Source organism: Teleopsis dalmanni, chromosome 1 (genome assembly GCF_002237135.1).
Source record: "Teleopsis dalmanni isolate 2A chromosome 1, ASM223713v2, whole genome shotgun sequence".
In the NCBI taxonomy this organism is placed as follows: domain Eukaryota; kingdom Metazoa; phylum Arthropoda; class Insecta; order Diptera; family Diopsidae; genus Teleopsis; species Teleopsis dalmanni.
Window position 1 is genome coordinate 68284714 of NC_051846.1, and position 19174 is coordinate 68303887.

The 19174-nt window shown below is 27.7% G+C and overlaps 2 protein-coding genes across 3 annotated transcripts; both read left to right on the forward strand.

Moving 5' to 3' along the window:
• Nucleotides 1-1215: 1215 nt before the first annotated feature.
• Nucleotides 1216-6806, forward strand: LOC119672936 (arylsulfatase B-like). Its single transcript, XM_038084109.1, has 7 exons — nt 1216-1444; nt 1523-1682; nt 1774-2000; nt 2068-2326; nt 5640-5797; nt 5866-6607; nt 6670-6806. Exons 1-7 carry the CDS (start codon nt 1310-1312, stop codon nt 6762-6764), a joined length of 1776 nt encoding a protein of 591 aa, XP_037940037.1. The 5' UTR covers nt 1216-1309; the 3' UTR covers nt 6765-6806.
• A 2142-nt stretch (nt 6807-8948) lies between these two features.
• Nucleotides 8949-18303, forward strand: LOC119672466 (arylsulfatase B-like). 2 transcript variants are annotated; one of them, XM_038083525.1, is made up of 7 exons: nt 8949-9053; nt 14233-14373; nt 14430-14589; nt 14658-14884; nt 14939-15200; nt 17185-17342; nt 17408-18303. In XM_038083525.1, the coding sequence occupies exons 2-7, from the start codon at nt 14269-14271 to the stop codon at nt 18239-18241; spliced, it is 1746 nt and encodes a 581-aa protein (XP_037939453.1). In that variant the 5' UTR covers nt 8949-9053; nt 14233-14268; the 3' UTR covers nt 18242-18303. The 2 variants fall into 2 exon arrangements, with proteins under 2 accessions (XP_037939453.1, XP_037939454.1); XM_038083526.1 differs by having other exon boundaries at nt 8949-9049.
• Nucleotides 18304-19174: the final 871 nt, after the last annotated feature.

Consider the following 19174-nt stretch of genomic DNA (forward strand, 5'->3'; position numbering starts at 1 on the left):
AAAAGAAAAATTTAACCGGCCATTATGATGAACCAAGGTTCATAATAATAAACACAGCAGACTATAAAGTAGCTATGATAATTAAATATAATCAGGTGGCATTGAAATTAGAGAGGGAGTTTTAAGAAAAATTAAATACACTTACACATCAGAAACATGTATGGATTGTATAGGAAACATTGCAGTTGTAGATAATGAAAAGTCGAATTAACTTAAAGCAGCATCTCTGCTTGCATTTACAGAAGCTTTCTACTGTATGAGAAAGAGGTCCATTTTGTTGGTATTTTATTTTTCAGAAAAAAACTGAAAAAAGGGTATATTAGGTCTTTTCAAAACGCGATGGAACTTATTATTTTTCTTATTATAACAAGGGAATGCTGTACACTACAATTTAGATAGTTTATGTTTATTAGATAAAAACTAGTGTCTTTAACGATCTTGTTTTGTTCGAAATATGGTGTGGATCAAAAAATAGATTCGTTAGCTGTTGCTCATTTCACCTAGTAGTTACGAAAAATCTTTTCAAACGTTTTAACGTTTATTTTATGAAGGCGCTATATACTGGCCTTTGAAAGGCCTATTTTATTGGGATGGTAATTCAACCAGCAGTGCCTTGTCAAAAATGCGATAAGAATATTTATGTTCTCTCTACTCAATACAAAAAATCGATTTAACATTAGGTTATGCTATACTGGCGAGCCCTAGGGGATCCACTTGGATCTATTGGACCAATATATTAACGTATGTAGAGGGATTTAACATTAGTTCATTAAGTTGATGAAGCTCTCAACTCTCTCAGTTTGTAAATTGAGATTACTTTAGGTATAAAAGTTTTTTTTTATGTACTCTATCGCTAAAATGTGAGACTGCGTATAACACTTAATTGTGTGATCGTTATTTTGTGAGATAGTTAGCATTTCAAAATCTCAACATGATTTATTTATCTAATTGTTATTATTAAAAATTAATTTCGTTCATAAACACTAACTTAATAATTGTTAAAAAAAATACTTTCTAAAATACATATAATTTAATATGTAATTTATAATTTAATAATGTTAAATTTTATGACAACAAAAATGTATATAAATATATTTTGTTGACTAGTGTAAAAGAGTTTTACTATGTCGTGTGCTGATTGAGTATTAGCTTTAATGAACCCAAAATCAACGTAAAACGACAAGTTTTAAAACCGTTTTGAGTTCATTACAGTTTAGTGTTCTACAGCTAAGCAAAGACTACAGACTTATCAGTTAATTAAATATTAAATATTTTAGTTAGAAGCGCTAATTATAGAAAATAATACAAAATGCTTTACGGAGTGAGATTAAAAATGATTTTTTGTTTATTAAAAATATTAAGTATTTTTATTGTAAACAATGCTGAAGCCAAAATAAAGCAACCAACATCACCACATATTATAATGATCTTAGCGGATGATATGGTAATTAAACATATAAAATATATATAATAAAAAAGTGATATCAAAAGTGTCCATTGATAATTCTAAATAAATCAAAAGGGTTTCGATGATGTTAGTTTTCGTGGTGCAAAAGAATTTCTAACACCCAATATTGATGCCTTAGCCTATCATGGTAGAATATTAGATCGTCTATACGCGCCATCAATGTGTACGCCATCAAGAAGTGCACTACTTACAGGAAAATATCCCATACATACAGGTGGAACTAAATATTCTTTCAATATTTATTTGTTGAATGGATATACTTATCTAATATTAATATATATTCATAATTTTTATGATAATTAAAGGTACCCAACATTTTGTCATTAGCAATGAAGAACCATGGGGATTATCAACGAATGTTACAACAGCAGCAGAAATATTTAAAAAAGCTGGATATGCCACAAATTTAGTTGGGAAATGGCATTTGGGCTTTGCTAAAACGGAATATACACCAACATATAGAGGATTTGATTACCATTATGGTTATTGGGGTGGATTTATAGACTATTATCAGCGCAGATCAAAAATGCCAGTAACCAAAAATTAACATTAATATGCTATTAGAAGTTTAAAAAATTTATTATACATTTATTTATTAGGTTCCAAACTATAATATGGGGTATGATTTCCGTCGCAATTTGAATTTAGAATGCGATAAACTAGATACATATGTAACTGACTTATTTACTAATGAAGCCGAGCGTATTATCATTAACAATAAAAATACAAAGCCGTTGTTTCTATTGGTTAATCATTTGGCACCTCATTCAGGCAATGAGGATAATCCGCTGCAAGCACCGGCAGAGGAGATAAGAAAATTTAAGCATATTAAAGACCCTAATCGCAGAATATATGCAGGTATATATATAAAATTTGATTATTTAAAAGCTTTTACAAGAAAATAATTACATTTTCATAAACCTAATAATAAACCTTATAATATATATAAATATACATATACGTTTATATATATGCACATAGTCTGGGTGGAAGCATGAGAGGTTGAAGACCCAAAATAAATTCTATTCTCATATACGAATGTATATTCATTATAAATGCACGTTGACTGTTTAATAAGCTAATGATTTCTTAAAAATTCTATATGCAAGTTTCTTTAAAATGAATTTTTAGCGACGGACTTGTAAACAGATATTTATATTAATTAAATAATTAAATTCACTTCCATAATTAATTATAACTAAATAGCAATTAATAGCCTAAAAGCGAAAGAACTAGCAGTCCAGTTCCTTATATTTAGTTAACTTTAAAATTAATTTTAATGCTAACTCACAAATAAATAAATAAATAATAAATGAATAGCTTACAGTATATATAGAATATACATATCTATATAAATATTTTATATATGTACTGTATATTACAAATCAAGAGAATCCAAAGCCAACTATAGGTCGGTGATGATTCCGATATTTTGGCAGATAACAAGATTCAATCAATTTTAGGTAAAAATTTTTTTTGAGAAATGTGTGATCATAATTTTATTTCAGTATACGAAAATTTGAAGTTTAAACTTTTTGTTTTGAAAACCTTTAATTCAGTTTAAATAATCCTTAAATCTTTTTTTAATAAGAATTGCAACTTTTAGGTCTCATTTTTAATGATACATTATTTCTTTTTCTTTTTGTTATAATCGCTCTATTTTTCGAGAAAGATACTCTACTTTTTATAACATTTTAAAGGTTTAAAAACTTTTTAGACAAAAATAGACATCTGTTGCAACATGTTCATTACTTCCATTTCCATTTTAATCATTTTATATTCCAGAAAGAAATATTTTACTTTCTAAAAAATATCTAAGGAACTTTAACTTTAACCAGGATACCCATGATTTATTCCCATATGCCGTTATTGTTTGCCTTTAATTAAAATACGCTGCCATATAAAACAATAATTATGCTTATACAAACTAAAAATAAAAAAAGATAGACAATAGTAAAATAAAATAAAAAGAAAAGTGATATCTATATATAGGGATTAAAATATTATAAATAAAACCATGTACATAGGATAGGACCTTGAGAAAAATAGAGTAACGTTGCCTTATAAATGCAATATATTCAATTATAGAGTTCTCCATAACTCATTAATCTTCATTACCATTTATAAATTTTACGATAATGTACCTCGATTAATACTGATAATGGAAGACCTTCCCGTGTTTGTCATCAATTTGACGTGGAAATCAATTTGTCATTACCTTTTATTTTCCGAATGTGTAAATTGTTGAGAGAGAACTTTTTGAAAAATAAAAATGTGAACTAATAGCAAATTAATGAAAATATAATAAAAACATTCTTTAAGTATTTTAAAAAAAATACTGAAGCGTAGAGTATTAAAATTAATACAATAAATGTAATGCAAAAAATATGAAAACTAATTAGAACACGTATGAGTAAAAAAAAAGCTTAACAAATTATATAGAATAATAAAAAAAATTAATAAATTAAATGAAAAAATTAATTAAAAAAAATAAAGCAACTTAATAAATATTTATTATTTAGAAAATAAAATAATGCGACAAATAATTAAAAGTAAACAAAATAAACATATAAAAAATAAACAAACAAAAAATATATATAAAAAGATTAAATAAAATAAAATGAATAAGTATGGCCACGTAAATAATCTTAAAATAATAGAACTAAAATAAGCATGAGTAGGAATAAATTAAAATTATCAATGAATAACAGACAATATAATAATAAATAATAATAAATAATAATAAATAAATAAATAATAAATTAAAATAATATAAACCCAACTATGCTTCTATGATTAGAAATGTAATGTTACATTCTCTTCGAAATGTATCTAAAATATTTAATGTGGGAGCATATGCAAATAATTGTTTTTAGTGGGTGGGTTGATATGTTAGTAAAATATATCTTCAAATCTTCGGTGAAATGTCAATTGATTGTGCCTTTTTGGTTTTTCGGTTTTTTTTTTTTGATGAGTTAATTTTGGAGAACACAGAGTATTGGCTTCGAATAATGTCTCTGTCTGCGGTCCTCGATCATTGTCTTCCAGGTTCATACGACTGTGACAGAGTCGGTTAAGCCAACTGAAGACCTGTGTGCCATCTATGTAATTTAAAACCAAATATAACATTCCCTCTTTGTTCCATTTTTTTAATTCGTCAGACATACATGAAGTGATACTATACAACATATCTAGCCACGGTGAAATCAATTGAATTCATTTAAAATAGACGTAAGAAGAAGACGAAGAGTATACCACTCACCTACTATCACTTACTAATAGATGTCGCTGCAAATCTATGAGTAAATTGAATATATTTATGTTAATTTGAAATAATTTTAATAATTCAAATAGAATCTATTTTACTCTATTACCTTTCAATATTTTTCGGCAAAGACCCATAAAAGCTAGATTATTGGCATAATCTTGTTTTATAAACATCCTAAATTTTTTCTTATAATAATTATTGCGTGTTGTCACTCTTCTTTTGAGGTTAATTTTACAATGAGAAGAAACTATAAGGAAGATCCGAACAAATTATAACCTGTTAGTACAATGTTGCCGATATGATACAATTAATGGGGTCTCAGAGTAATATGTGTATTTTTGAAATACTCTTTCGTTTCTGACCAATTAGGGTCTGTTTCTTAATAAAGTTTTTCATTTACAATTACTGGTAATATACTTGATCCACTACTTAGTCAGGTAGTTGTTTGTTGTTATGACAATACTGGCAGTAAAACAGTTGTTTGGCCCATGTAATACCTTGTCGACAATCTCGATTTCATTTCATTTATAATCAAAAAAAATATATATTTAAATAAATAATATTTTTTTTTAAATATGTATTTTTACATATATTTATAAATATATGTTTATAGAAACACTTTTTTTTTATAAATAAAAAGGTATAGGATGTAGATAGGAACATTTGTCAATATATATAAATGAAATTATCAAATATACTTGTATAAAGCAACCACTTATATGAAAGACATGAGTAACAGTTAAAAAAAAACAAAAAGAATTAGTTCAGTTAATTAAGTTAATAATTAAATTAATTATTATTATTATTATTATTATACTATATATTATATAGTATATTTTATTATTATTATTATTATACTATATATTATATATTTTTATAAACTCTATCTTTATTATTTAACAGCTATGATTTCAAAATTGGATGAGAGCGTAGGTCGTATAACAGCTGCTTTGGAACGTGCAAATATGTTAGAGAATTCTATTATAATATTTTACTCAGATAATGGCGCGCCATCAGTAGGTTTATTTTCTAACACCGGCAAAAATTGGCCATTAAGAGGAGTAAGTAAAGCTTAAAGTTAATATATCAAAAACACAACAATATCAAATTTGAACCAAATATTTTACAGCAAAAAAATACGCCATGGGAAGGAGGAGTGCGAGTTGCAGGTGCCATTTGGAGTCCATTAATTGAAGCACGTGCAAGTATTTTCAAACAGCCTATATATGTTGGTGATTGGTTGCCTACTTTAGCTGAAGCTGCAGATGTCGAATTACCAAAGGACTTTGAACTGGATGGCATAAGTTTATGGTCTGAGCTAAAAAATGATAATACAGAGACAAATTACAAAGAGCGCGAAATAGTACATAATTTGGATGATATATGGAATGTAGTTTCATATATGCGTGGACCATGGAAATATATTAATGGCACAACATCGAATGGTGCTTATGACAATCTAATAACTTATCGCGAAGAATACGACGTTGATCCAAGAGAACTACGTTATGTTGTGGAAGTGAGAAACTCAGCTACGTCAAAAGCATTAAGAAAATATGATAAATATCGACTGACGATGTATAGAATTGAGCAATTACGTGATAAGGCCGCTGTAAAATGTGGTAATCTGCAACGAAGTTGTAATGCGCTACTTGAGGAATGTCTTTTTAATTTAAACGATGATCCGTGTGAGCAAAATAATTTAGTTTGGGATACTGCTTATAAGAACATATTAAATGATATGCGTGAAAGTGTAGAAAGTTATCGTAAATGCGCTACTAAACCAGGCAATTTACCGGGACAATTGGAATATGATCCAAGTAGACATAATTGTGCATGGACAAACTTTCTAGAAGAAGCACCAACAAATAGTATGTTATATTCTTTTAATACAGAAAATATTTGAATTTAATATATATATTTATTATATTAGATACCCTGGATTGTGGATATCATGGACCTCCTTGTCTCGAAACAACTGATGTAGGAGGTAGAAACTCTATAATACATATAAATAAATTTATATAAAATTTTTTATAGCTTTAAAATGCACTAATAAATATTATTTAATGTCAAGCAAATTACATACTTTTGAAATTTGTCATCACTAAGGACGCAAAATGAGTTCAACTCAAGAGATCATAGAGTAAAAATGATTAACCAGGATTTCAGAAGGATAATTTTTATAAACATAACATTTAATCGTAAAGTAACTGTAATCGGAGGGATAATTTGAATGATTCACTTAAATAGCAAAGACTAGAATTGATCAGCAAAAAATGAAAATTGATCAACAGTGTTCCACTAATTTAATACGAAACCCGACACAAGTTTGGTAAATCGCCAAAAGTTTTTGCAACTTGTCACATCTACCATATTCTTCAGATATTCTTTGTTATTTCGATTTTCTTTTCTCAAATTTTTTATTAATAATCTTATATTTAGAATAATTAAATATAAGAAATAATTTCAAGATTTCTAATGATGGGTATTTGGCAATACTCGAAACAGGTATATAGACAAGCAAAAATTCAATCAAATAAAAATAATAAAACCTTAGTTGTTGCAATTCATTATTGTTCAAAACCTCTCTATAAAATCATTAATCTAGACAAAAATGACATTATCATGACCATATAAAAAAACAGTTGATCAAAAACTGAGCGCTAGCAACACACTAACATATATATTAAGCAATATTAAAAGTATTCATCGTTTTTCGTCACCAGATGGTGTTGATATTTTTTAATAGTAATAAGTTAACCAAATTTTTCGCCCATAAAGGGCAGAAGTTCTACACCGATGGAATTATGACAATTCCCGAAATATTATAAATGGCCATAAATAATAATAATAACGACCAATAAATACTTAGGCCGTGTGCGAGTTTGAGTAAATTGATAGTAAATTATGGGAAATAATAAATTATGTCGGTATGGCAGCGAATATTGGCATTTACCAGAATTTCGAGTAGGGTAGTTAAGATAAAAATTATGTAAATTAGGTGCTACCATAGTGAAAATTCTATAAGATGTTTAATAAATAAATAAATAAATTTGAAACATTTTAACCAAAAATAATAAATAAGTGCAATAAATAAATATTTACATAAGTGCAGTGCAAAAAATTCTAGGAAATTTCAGTTTGCTTTAGCTCAATTTACTCGAACTCGTACATGGCCTTAATTAAAATTAATTTTCAATAAAGAAAAATTTTGTCGCTAAATGTACCAAAAAATGGCAAATACTTTTTATATCATCCAATATACGAGAGCGGTTTGATAAGTCAGTGACTTTTTGAATAAAATACATTTATTTCGGCAAATAAACATTTTATTTTTCTACATTATCACCTTTTAGCTCGATACATTTAGTCCAGTGTTTTTCTAATTTTCTTATTCCCTCCAAATAATAGGTTTTCTCAAAGCTCTCAAAATACGCGTTTGTTTTGGTAATGACTTCTTCATTCTACTCAAATCTCTTACTGTCCAGCCATTTCTTTAGGTTTGGAAACAGAAAATAGTCGCATGGAGCTAAATCTGGAGAATATGCTGGATGGGGTACCAGTTCGTATCCCAATTCGTTGATTTTGGCCACAATGCTTAATCAGCACACGAAATTCACTTTTTCCCATTTTCGTAAAAATTCACGAGGTTGTCTGCTTTGAACGGATATCAAACACCAACTGAACAACGTAGCTTGCTCACAATTAAAAAATTCCCACTGGTAGATTACATCTGACAGCAGCAGTTCTGCATTTGGAGTAATTGCGCGGGAAATTCAAAAAGTCATTGACTTATCAAACCGCCCTCGTATATATGACAAAAATATATAATGTTATAGAAAAATTAATGAATTAATGAATGGATTGTTCAGTGTATATGATAGCTATAGGATAAAGTCACAGATTTTTGTCATTTTAATATAATGTATGCGCAAGAATTGATTCGATCAACTCAACATATAGAATAATATGAAATGGAAAGCTCTTTAAAGCTCTTAGATCAATAAGTAAGCTTACATAGCAAATTCAAATTCATATAAGACTTAAAGTTCTAATCTCTAAGCTTTTTGGTGTGCAAATTTTAGTGATGGCAACTCTAAGCTTTTTGGTTAGAGCTTTTTGCTCTAATCAAATATTTAATTTAGACTCAATTCAATAAAAACTTTGAGTTGCTAAAATTTTAATTTTATTTGTTAGTTAACTGTTGAGGCTGTACGATCGTGTTTGAATAAAGTTATTTATTTACCGAAATTACATGGGGTAAACACGATTCACTGGTGAACATTACATTGTTGTTCCAGACAATTATTGTGGGTGAGACTTTACATTGAAAACAATTGTTTTTGATTTTATATAAATAGTATAAACGGCTGTTGTTGTAATGCTGTATATAATTAATATGTAATCACAACTAAAATACAATAATGTACATATAATTGAATTATTTTGCATCTGTTAAGCATTTTAATAAATTAATTCGATAAGATTTCGTGGTAAAACCAATAACACTTTTTTAAAAATTCGAGACGGTGGCGGAGTTTTTATTGTTAAGGCAGGTTTTGCACGTACAAATTGATAAGCAAAACCGCAATCCGTTTTATATATAAATATTCAGTGAATTTTTATTACAAAAGTGTTACATATTATTTTAAGTAAATAACGTAATAATATATGAATGTGAAACTGATTAATAATATTAAACATGCATTTTTCTAATTTTTTCATTTTAGAAAATTAGAAAAAATATTAATGATTTTTTTCGAGGAAAATATATACAGAATATAGAATATATACAAAAAAGTAAAAATAATTCGAAGAAATAAACATAAAATAAAGGTATAAAAAATAAAAATAATATTTATAACATTAATAATATTATAGTAATAATATTTATTCCAATAACGGGTACAAGTGAAAAGTGTTAAATACAGATACGTGAAATTAAATTAAAATAAATTCAATTGATTAGATGAACAAATAATTCGATAATTAATTAATTTTTTTTTAAATAAATAATTTAATTAAAAATTTTTTAAGGCAATTTATTATTGTGCAGTCACATTAATCTTTGGTGGTTTACACATTATTTAAAATACGATACATAATACTGAATCACCAAAAACGGGTACGGAATTGAACGATGATTGCAGATCAATTGGTGATTTTGTGATACTCAGCTTCTAATTTAAAGCTGTTATGAGAGTTCATTGTAATATCATATCACCCTGATAGAAACTTTCGCTGAACTGTTTAGAGGTTGACAAAATAATTAATAAAACTGTAAGACCCACATTGTGGAACATACATGTTTAAGTTAACTCAAGTTAACAGAGTCTTTTAAGTTTGATGATTTCCTTAACATTTTCAATGCTATATCTTCTTCAATAAAAATAGTGATTTTTAAAACTATCTGCCTACAGTTTTGTTCTACATCGGAGTATTCCACCACACAATTTATATGAATACCGAACTGTTGATCTATAAGACATAAATCTATAGAGATTATAGATAAAGTTAAGATATAGAGATAGAGACATACAGATAGATTAATTTTTCGCACCTTGTAAGTAACATTTTGTTGTGACGTTTCTAAATTTAATTAAAAGAAGATGTTATATATAGAGATAAATTTTTTTAGGCATAAGTTTACAGGTTGTTAAAAGAGTTTAAAGCTTATGTGCTATACACTTTTCTTCTATATATGGGCATATTCATTTACTTCAATTAATAAAATGTCCAACTGTGGAAACACATCATTTGGAAGTCATTGAATCTGAAAAGTTATAGCTACTCTACACAACTATGTTGTATCGTAATGTGATACTATAGTATTACCTTTCTGAAGTATCACCTCTCAAAGAAATATGTAAAGTCGCTGACCCACTCACATAAACTAGATACATGAAACTACTTAGAAAACAAAAATCACAAAGACAATATCTTATCGTTACCAATATCTGGCGTTAGTAACTTTAAAATTTGGATTTCTTGATTAAGTTTTATTCATATGTGGATCAGCCGTGGTGGTCAATAGGTGCACTTGGACCTATAGGCCTAAGTGGATCCCTTATGATGCCGGTATAACCTACCAACCTAATTGAAAGTAATTATAATGATGGTGTCGCCAATCTATTTAGTGATGTATAATAATGATATAATAATGCACCTGAAATGCTGAAACGTCCACAATGTCTACAACTAATTATTTATGATATTTGAACTTTGGTACTAACATTTGTGATTCTATATGTAATCAAAGCAGTAATTTTTAATGATGAACAAATATAAAATTAAAAAAAAATTTTAAATAAAGCCCCAAAAATCTCAGAAAGAATATAATATTCATATTTTTGACAGTTAAACTTTCTAAAATAATGTTTTTGATAAGACCAAGAAAATGTTTTAGATAAGATCTAATTATATCAGAAAAAATTAGATAAAATGTTAAAATAATGAATGATGCGTGCAATTAATATAATATATACACAGGTATAAAAATATATTTAAAAATAAGGCGATCTTGACAATACATATATTATCAGAATAAAACATAATTATTAACACAAACATACGATCTCCGATAAAAAATTATTATTTGGTTATAATCTTTCAGATGAAATTTAGGCATTATTCAAATATTTATTAGTATTTTCTAATTAACTATTTTTAAAATTAATTCAAAAAAATATATATTATTGCTATATTATATACTTTTATTTATCTAATAATGGATTTGATGGCACTAAGAACCATAAATATGGTTAAAAACATATGTGTTGTCAATAAATGTTTCTTAGATATGGAAAGTAAATATGACGATTTATTTAGATTTATTCCATGGACAACAACAGGAAGATTTAAACTTTATATCTTGAAAATCATATATTTTTGTTATAACACTACCTTTGATTCACACTGAATTTTTTCAGAGTCGAAAATAGTAAGCTCGTAGCAGTTAGTTCCTTTACTCTTTTATCTGATTGTGTCATTTTTTTTATTGCAAAATCTCTACTATATTTAAAGCACTACATAACGGATATCAGTAATTCTTCTCTCCGACGATTAAATTTTTGTAAAAGGAGCTGAAAATTGCAGCCATTCTTACCTTGGTGTGCTTGGTGATAGTTTGAATAGAAAGCTCTCTATGAATATCAGAGATTCTGACTCAGCAGGGGAATCTTGAAAATTCTAACAATTAAAAAAAATTAGCGAAATATACTCAAACTTTGCCAAATTTCAGATAATTTATCTAATAGTAATAATAAGTTAGAACTTTAAAGACCTAGCTAGAGTCAATATAATAATATCGAATTCGAAGTGCAAATATTACGATATATGTAGCATATACTAACATAATATTTATAAAACCTAAATTTTTCTTTGAAGTAATCCTGGATAACATTAGTGTTTATAACTAAGTAACCTTAAGTTTCTTTATACTATCTTCAATTTTTAATGAGTTGATTTTGCAGAATGCGATTAGTAGTTCTCTAACAAAATAGTTTTTCCAAAAAAAATTGATCTAACGAATGATGTATTATAAGATTCTGGGAATAATTTTATTTCCATTAATTATTTGTGAGGAATATAATTTAATTTAATTTTTAATTTAAATACTCTGTAGCTCCTAACCGGTTTCAGTAGCCAAGGAGAACATATTTGTCAATGCATCTCCTACACCCTAAAAATGTGTTCAAAATAAAGTTTGTCACATGGGTTATGCCCCGACTTAATTATAATAGATTAATTAGCAGGTTTGATTGCTGAAATGACTTTTTGCCGGAAAATTATTTAATAATGGATATGATATTGCGAATCTTTATTAATACGATTATTGTATTTGAACAAATTCTTTTTTTATTATTGTTCGTCGGTTTTTATAATAGTTGTTCTTCGAGTTAAAATCACTCTTTAATAATTTATTTATTAATAAGGGGGGATATGGCAGTACGACTATCTGGTCTATTGTGTCTCCTTTTGAGCATAGAGTAAGTCTTTAAGCCATATTATGTTAATAAAAAGTAATATAGAACCTAATTTATTTTACCTATCTTATTTTATTGCCTTTCCCGTTAGGATATACATTCCCAGAAGTCTGTTCGGTGTGTGAATCTTCATTCTCTTCGCAGAATATACAATTCCCATCTGTATATATGCCATCTAAGAATCGACACCTGATTCAATTCGTCGAGCAGGATTAGCTTTGATGCGAGTTTAGTGCGTTGATAGCCGCTTGGCGGTCTGTCACTACTCCTCACTTCTCATTTATTATGATTTATTATTTTTATTGGTATTCATCGATATTGCTTGTGATGTGTTGCAACTGAATTCAAAAGGTTAATGTTTTGAGAACTCATAGATTTTTGTAAAAATTGTTATTAATAACTAAAGCTTATTCTAAACCACTAAAGAACTTTTTTTCAATATGACTTTTTGCGAGGACTGATGGTGGTAAACTCTCTATTAATATTTTATATGGATGACGAACAAGAGAGAAACAAACTCCTACACAAAATAATAGGAATAATAATTATAGTATGTTAGTAATATATAAAACTAATTTATTGAGTATGTATACATATCTATTTTTAAATATTCACATGAATTATTTTTATATTATTTTAATATTTCATAGCTAACTTTATTATTCACTTAAATAGAAACTAAGTAATTTATTTGGAATGTACTTATAATAAATTAATTATATATCATATATTAAATTAAGATAACACCCGTAATATATAAAAATAAATATTTGTTAAATAAATATTCATAAATACGGTAAAGTTCAATTAAGGTTGATGCACTTTAATATTTCAAAATATTTGTTATAAATGACATAGATTTGAAAAAATAGTGATTAATAAAATATAACTAATTTTTATGTACATTTATATAGAAATTTAAATTTTTTTATTAGCAAATCATAACAATAATTTCAAGTTGAAAAAACTATGCAATTGGTTTAGGGTCAAGGTATTGAACTTTTGTGACGAACATAGAATATGAACCCCCCATTTCTGCTTTAGACTTTTAAAAACTTAGAAACAAATTCATTTTTACTGAATTTCTTTTGAGATACTCTTATTTAATTAAAATTTAAATATTATTTCTTTGCAACCTTTGGGGAAGTATGTTTTTTATTGTCATTCAAAATGAACATTCAAAAGACATCAATCCGTTTCAATATTCAAAAGATTAAGCCGCAGATAAAATGTTTCATTTGAATATTGTAGATACTTGTGTTTGCAAATTTGTGGGAACATTTCTATTTCATTTGATAAAGTACTGCACTTCAAATAATTTATGCAAATAAATACAAACAAAATAAAATAAATATATAACCAACTGATAATATAATTTCTTCCATTTCAGATTTTTCTATGTATTTAAACTGTATTAAATAAATAATTACTTTTAGTTTTAATTACAAAAATATTTGAAATCGACAATGACAATGAATTTTAAATAAAGAAAATAAATATATTTTCAGTGCTTATATATCAATCGGAAACGGAACTGCACTACGATGAGAAAAACTATTCTTTTAATATTTTTGGCCATTTTCGAGGTTATTTCAGCTCAACAAAATGTAGATAAACCGAATATAGTGATAATAATGGCAGATGACATGGTATGGTTTTAATTTTATATTAAAAAATTTATTACAGTAAAATTTGCTCTTCTAAGGGTTTTGATGATGTCAGTTTCCGTGGCTCAAACCAGTTTCTAACACCAAATATAGATGCTTTGGCTTACAGTGGTGTCATTTTAAAAAATTTATATACACCGCCTATGTGCACACCATCCAGATCAGCTTTACTTACGGGAAAGTACCCCATCAATACAGGTGAGTAAATATACCCGCAATATTTAAATCAATTTTTTTTTTGATTTATTATCATTATCTTCTACAAGGCATGCAGCATTACGTTATACCAAATGATCAGCCGTGGAGTTTGCCAGTCAATGAAACAACAATGGCACAAATATTCCAACAAAATGGCTATTATACTAGCATTATCGGTAAATGGCATTTGGGTTTCTCACGTAAAGCTTACACGCCTACTCTTAGAGGTTTTGATTATCATTTTGGCTATTTGGGCGCTTATATCGATTACTTTGATCACACTTTATATAATCCAGTAAGTTGTATATACTTATTACTTAATACTAAAACTTAAATGTTTTAATATTAGAACAAAAATTTCTCAAGAGGACACGATTTTCGAGAAAATTTGGATATTTCGAAGAAATACACCGGCACTTATATCACAGATCTTTTAACAGCAAAAGCTGTAAAAATTATCGATGATCACAATATCAATGAGAAGCCGTTGTTCTTGCTTTTGAATCATTTAGCGCCACATGCCGCAAATGACGATAAACCTTTACAAGCACCTCCAGACGAAATTGAAAAATTTTCATATATTAAGGATCCCGAAAGAAGAACGTATGCAGGTGAGTGTAATGGAAATGGTAGTGGTTTATAAGTTAGGCTAGGGCTTTTATGCGCTGCGACCAGCTTTATCTATTATGCATCCCATTGTATTTAAACATTTCGTATCTTGAGGAATCAAACCAGCTCTTTCGGAGGTAGTTTTTAAGGTATTCATCCTCTAGTTGGTATGCAGCTTAAATTTTATGTGTTCTGTGGCCTAGTGCATTAGAGTTGGTGATCAGATGTTCCATAGACTCTTCCTTATCACAGCAAAATCTGCAAATATTTGTATCGGATATACCTATTTTGTGTAGTTCAGAGAGTGATTTTAGGATACTCCTGTTTTGGTTGAGAACGCTGTTTGGTCTTTTGCAATATAATATACTTCAATGGTAAACAAATAATCAAATAATTATTAATAAAGAGATGCGACTGTATGCCCGTAGTCAGAAATTTACTTCAAGAGCTTTCAGACAAAATTTAGGGATCCTGTATTTTATCGCATCTCATAATTAGCGATTATTTGTTGTTTTAATACAACGTTCTTCCTAAGATATTCGTTAAGATTAATTATGTTCATTCTATTCAATTTATATATTTTAACTGATCTTTTATTCTAAACTAAAAAGGTGGTGTTAAATTTATATATATTTTAACAAATCTATTCTCCTTACCTTAGCTTAAACCGGCAAGGTACTTTTCTAAAAATGTGTAAGAAAAAGCTGGTCAATCATAGGAATAAAGTGTAATTATTTCTACTTTCTTGAATTGCTTTTATAACTAATTTCCTATTTAGAAAATTATATGTAATGTGTTAAGAATTTGTCATCCCTTGTCATCAATATTGCTGTATATAGCTTATTCTATATATGGAGTTTATGATTATAGCCCAGGCAACTGAACAATTATCAAGCAGGAAGAGTGAGTTCTTTTCTTTGTTCGACCAATAAGAAGCATCAGATCTTTAACCTAGACGTTTGTTAAATTTTAGCTAATATCTCCAGCTGTAGTTAAATTGAAAACAAAAAGTCAGTGTGTCATTTTCAGGTCATGAGATCATTTTGTTGTCTGACAAGTGGGACCGGGTCGTACACCTAGGTGCTCCTGGGAGTTTACGCAATATATTCAATATATTGTATTGGAACAAAAAATATTTTAATGAAAAATTCTCAGACCATTGCATTTACTATATGCTAAACCAATTAATCGAATTGATAAGTATTGCAACCTATGGTGAATGCAAAATTGTTCGATTTACCTATGTTAGAATATTTGTTAAATTACAAAAGCAAAGAAAAATTTTATATAGATTATGAATTTATAATCTATAAACTATACATAAATTAATATAAACAATTTCTTTAATGCATTATATATCTCGTAATATAATGAGAATAATATTGAGGTGTCGATACTGTTGTGATATTCCAAAGTAAGTTTATATATATGGGATGTCATAATTGGACATGTTGTAATAGTTTTTATTTCGTCATCTCAAGTATATTATTGTAACAGTATACATCTCAAGTATACTTTACTATTTTTAGTATACCACTGTATTTTATCTGTAAGTATTTGATAAAGTAGTGCAACAATCTTTGAAAAAATTGCAAAAAATTAGAAAATGCATTAGGTTCACTTAAGTTTTTATCTAGTGATATATCCGTTGTACTATCTAGAAAAATTTCGAGTTAGGAATTGTTAAAAAAGTTTTGTAGAATAGTGATCGTATTAAGTAGCTTTGATGGCTTAAATAATTTGAAAATATTCGCCAGCTTTAAACCATATGAGAGCATGTTTTTGTTGAAAACTTGGAACGAAATTGTTTTTTATAGAGAATTTATCAAGTCAGATGAGTAAAAGAACACATACTTTAAATATTTAGTTCAAAAGTTTGTAATTTCAATATAGAATATAAAATTCAATTCGATTCAATTTTCGTTTTTAATAAAGCTTTTCATTATTCAATTTAATAACTTAAAAGTCAATTTTATATATTTACAGCTATGATGTCCAAATTAGACACAAGTGTAGCACATATAATAGAAGCTTTGTCCAAAAAATCAATTTTAAACAACACAATTATTTTGTTTTATTCCGATAATGGTGGTCCAACTGTGGGCATGCATGCTACAACAGCTTCAAACTATCCATTAAGAGGAGTAAGTACTTAAAGAATAAATACATTTTCAAAACATCACTTTAATATCTCCATTCATATACGCAGCAAAAAAATTCGCCATGGGAAGGTGCTTTACGTTCATCAGCTGCCATTTGGTCACCAAAATTTGAAAAATTAGGCACAGTTTGGAAGCAGCGTATCTACGTAGCTGATTTACTGCCGACATTAGCTGCAGCTGCTGGTATATACATCAATGAAAGTATAAAATTAGATGGTGTCAACCTGTGGTCTGCACTCAAATATGGCTATGAAGCAGTTGAACGGGAGATCGTACATAACATAGACGATATTGACAATTATGTTTCTTATTTTAAAGGTAAATGGAAATTTATTAATGGTACTACTGAAGAAGGAATTTACGATTCTTGGTTGGGTACGCGACCAAACCATGACGATGAAATTGACAATCGATCTAAGGATTATGAGAATCTCATACGAAATACAACAGTGTGGCATAATTTGTATGAATTTAATACTAACAATGGTAAAGCGAGTAATATCACTGAATTACGACTTGATGCAGAGGTCAAATGTCAGAATACTTCTGCCATTGAAGTGATTACATGCAACCCACTTATTTCGCCTTGTTTATTTGATATAGATGAGGATCCCTGCGAACAAAATAATTTATATGAACAATTTAAAAATTCCAAAATTGTTTTGGAATTGCTAGAACGTATTTCATATTTCCGTGAACATGCACATGAACCTAACAATAAACCCGCCGATCCGCTATGTGATCCGAAGTATTATGAATATGAATGGACTTGGTGGCAAGATGTTCAGGAAGGCAATAGCGCAGTGCGTTCTACAAGTATTTCGTACATTATTTTTATTATACTACTAGTAAACTATTTCTCAATTAAGTTTCTGATTTAGTCTTGTATTATAATTATTAATATAATTTTTACAACTGTATTTATTATAGAATTTAAGGGTATAAAAATATATATATAATGATGAAACAAGAACAATATAATATTTCATAATATATTTTGTTTAATTGGCTTCTATATAGATTTTAGCAGCAAACGATAGGAAATATATTTATTTTATTTTGGAAAATATTTATTTAACTAAAAATTGATTTATGGTATGTTCCGAATTTTTGATTCATAGTAAAGTTCAGAACAAAATGAGTCCCATTTCAATGCGATAAAATAAAATGTTTAGTATAATAAAGAAATATATTTTTTATAAAAATATTTAAAAAAAAATATTATGAGAGAGGTGGTCAATTTTCAATTTTAATCCATTTATAGTGCATCAAATTATAATCTGCACAAAAAAATATTTAATTCTAAGTTACTCAATATCGCAAATACAACATATCCAAGCAGCTATACGTATATGTACATATGATGAAATAATGTAGGTTAAGTCATACATTCCTTTCTAGTATGTTGGAGCTATTATATGGTATAAATAAAATAGAGCTTCAATTTGGTAGAAGCTTTGACTTTAAAATTATAAACGAGTACAATATCCACTAATTAACTGTATTTGTAATAATTTATTCCATAGTCGTTTATGTTGTAATTTCTTAATTAAATCTAACGTTTCTAAATTTAAACCAAGAAGAAAACAAATTTCAGATAATTTATGATTAAATGCACTACAGACAATTGAGCGCCATTGGTTCAACTCGATATATTCAGCGAATATAAGCATTGCTTAACAAAGATTCCAAACTTTTCTAAAAGAGTTCATTTCTTTAGTTATATTGCAGACTTTAAACATATTAGACAAGTAATATCTTCATTTGAAAACTTTAATTGAATTACACACTCTTATCATAGTAATAAGTTCAAG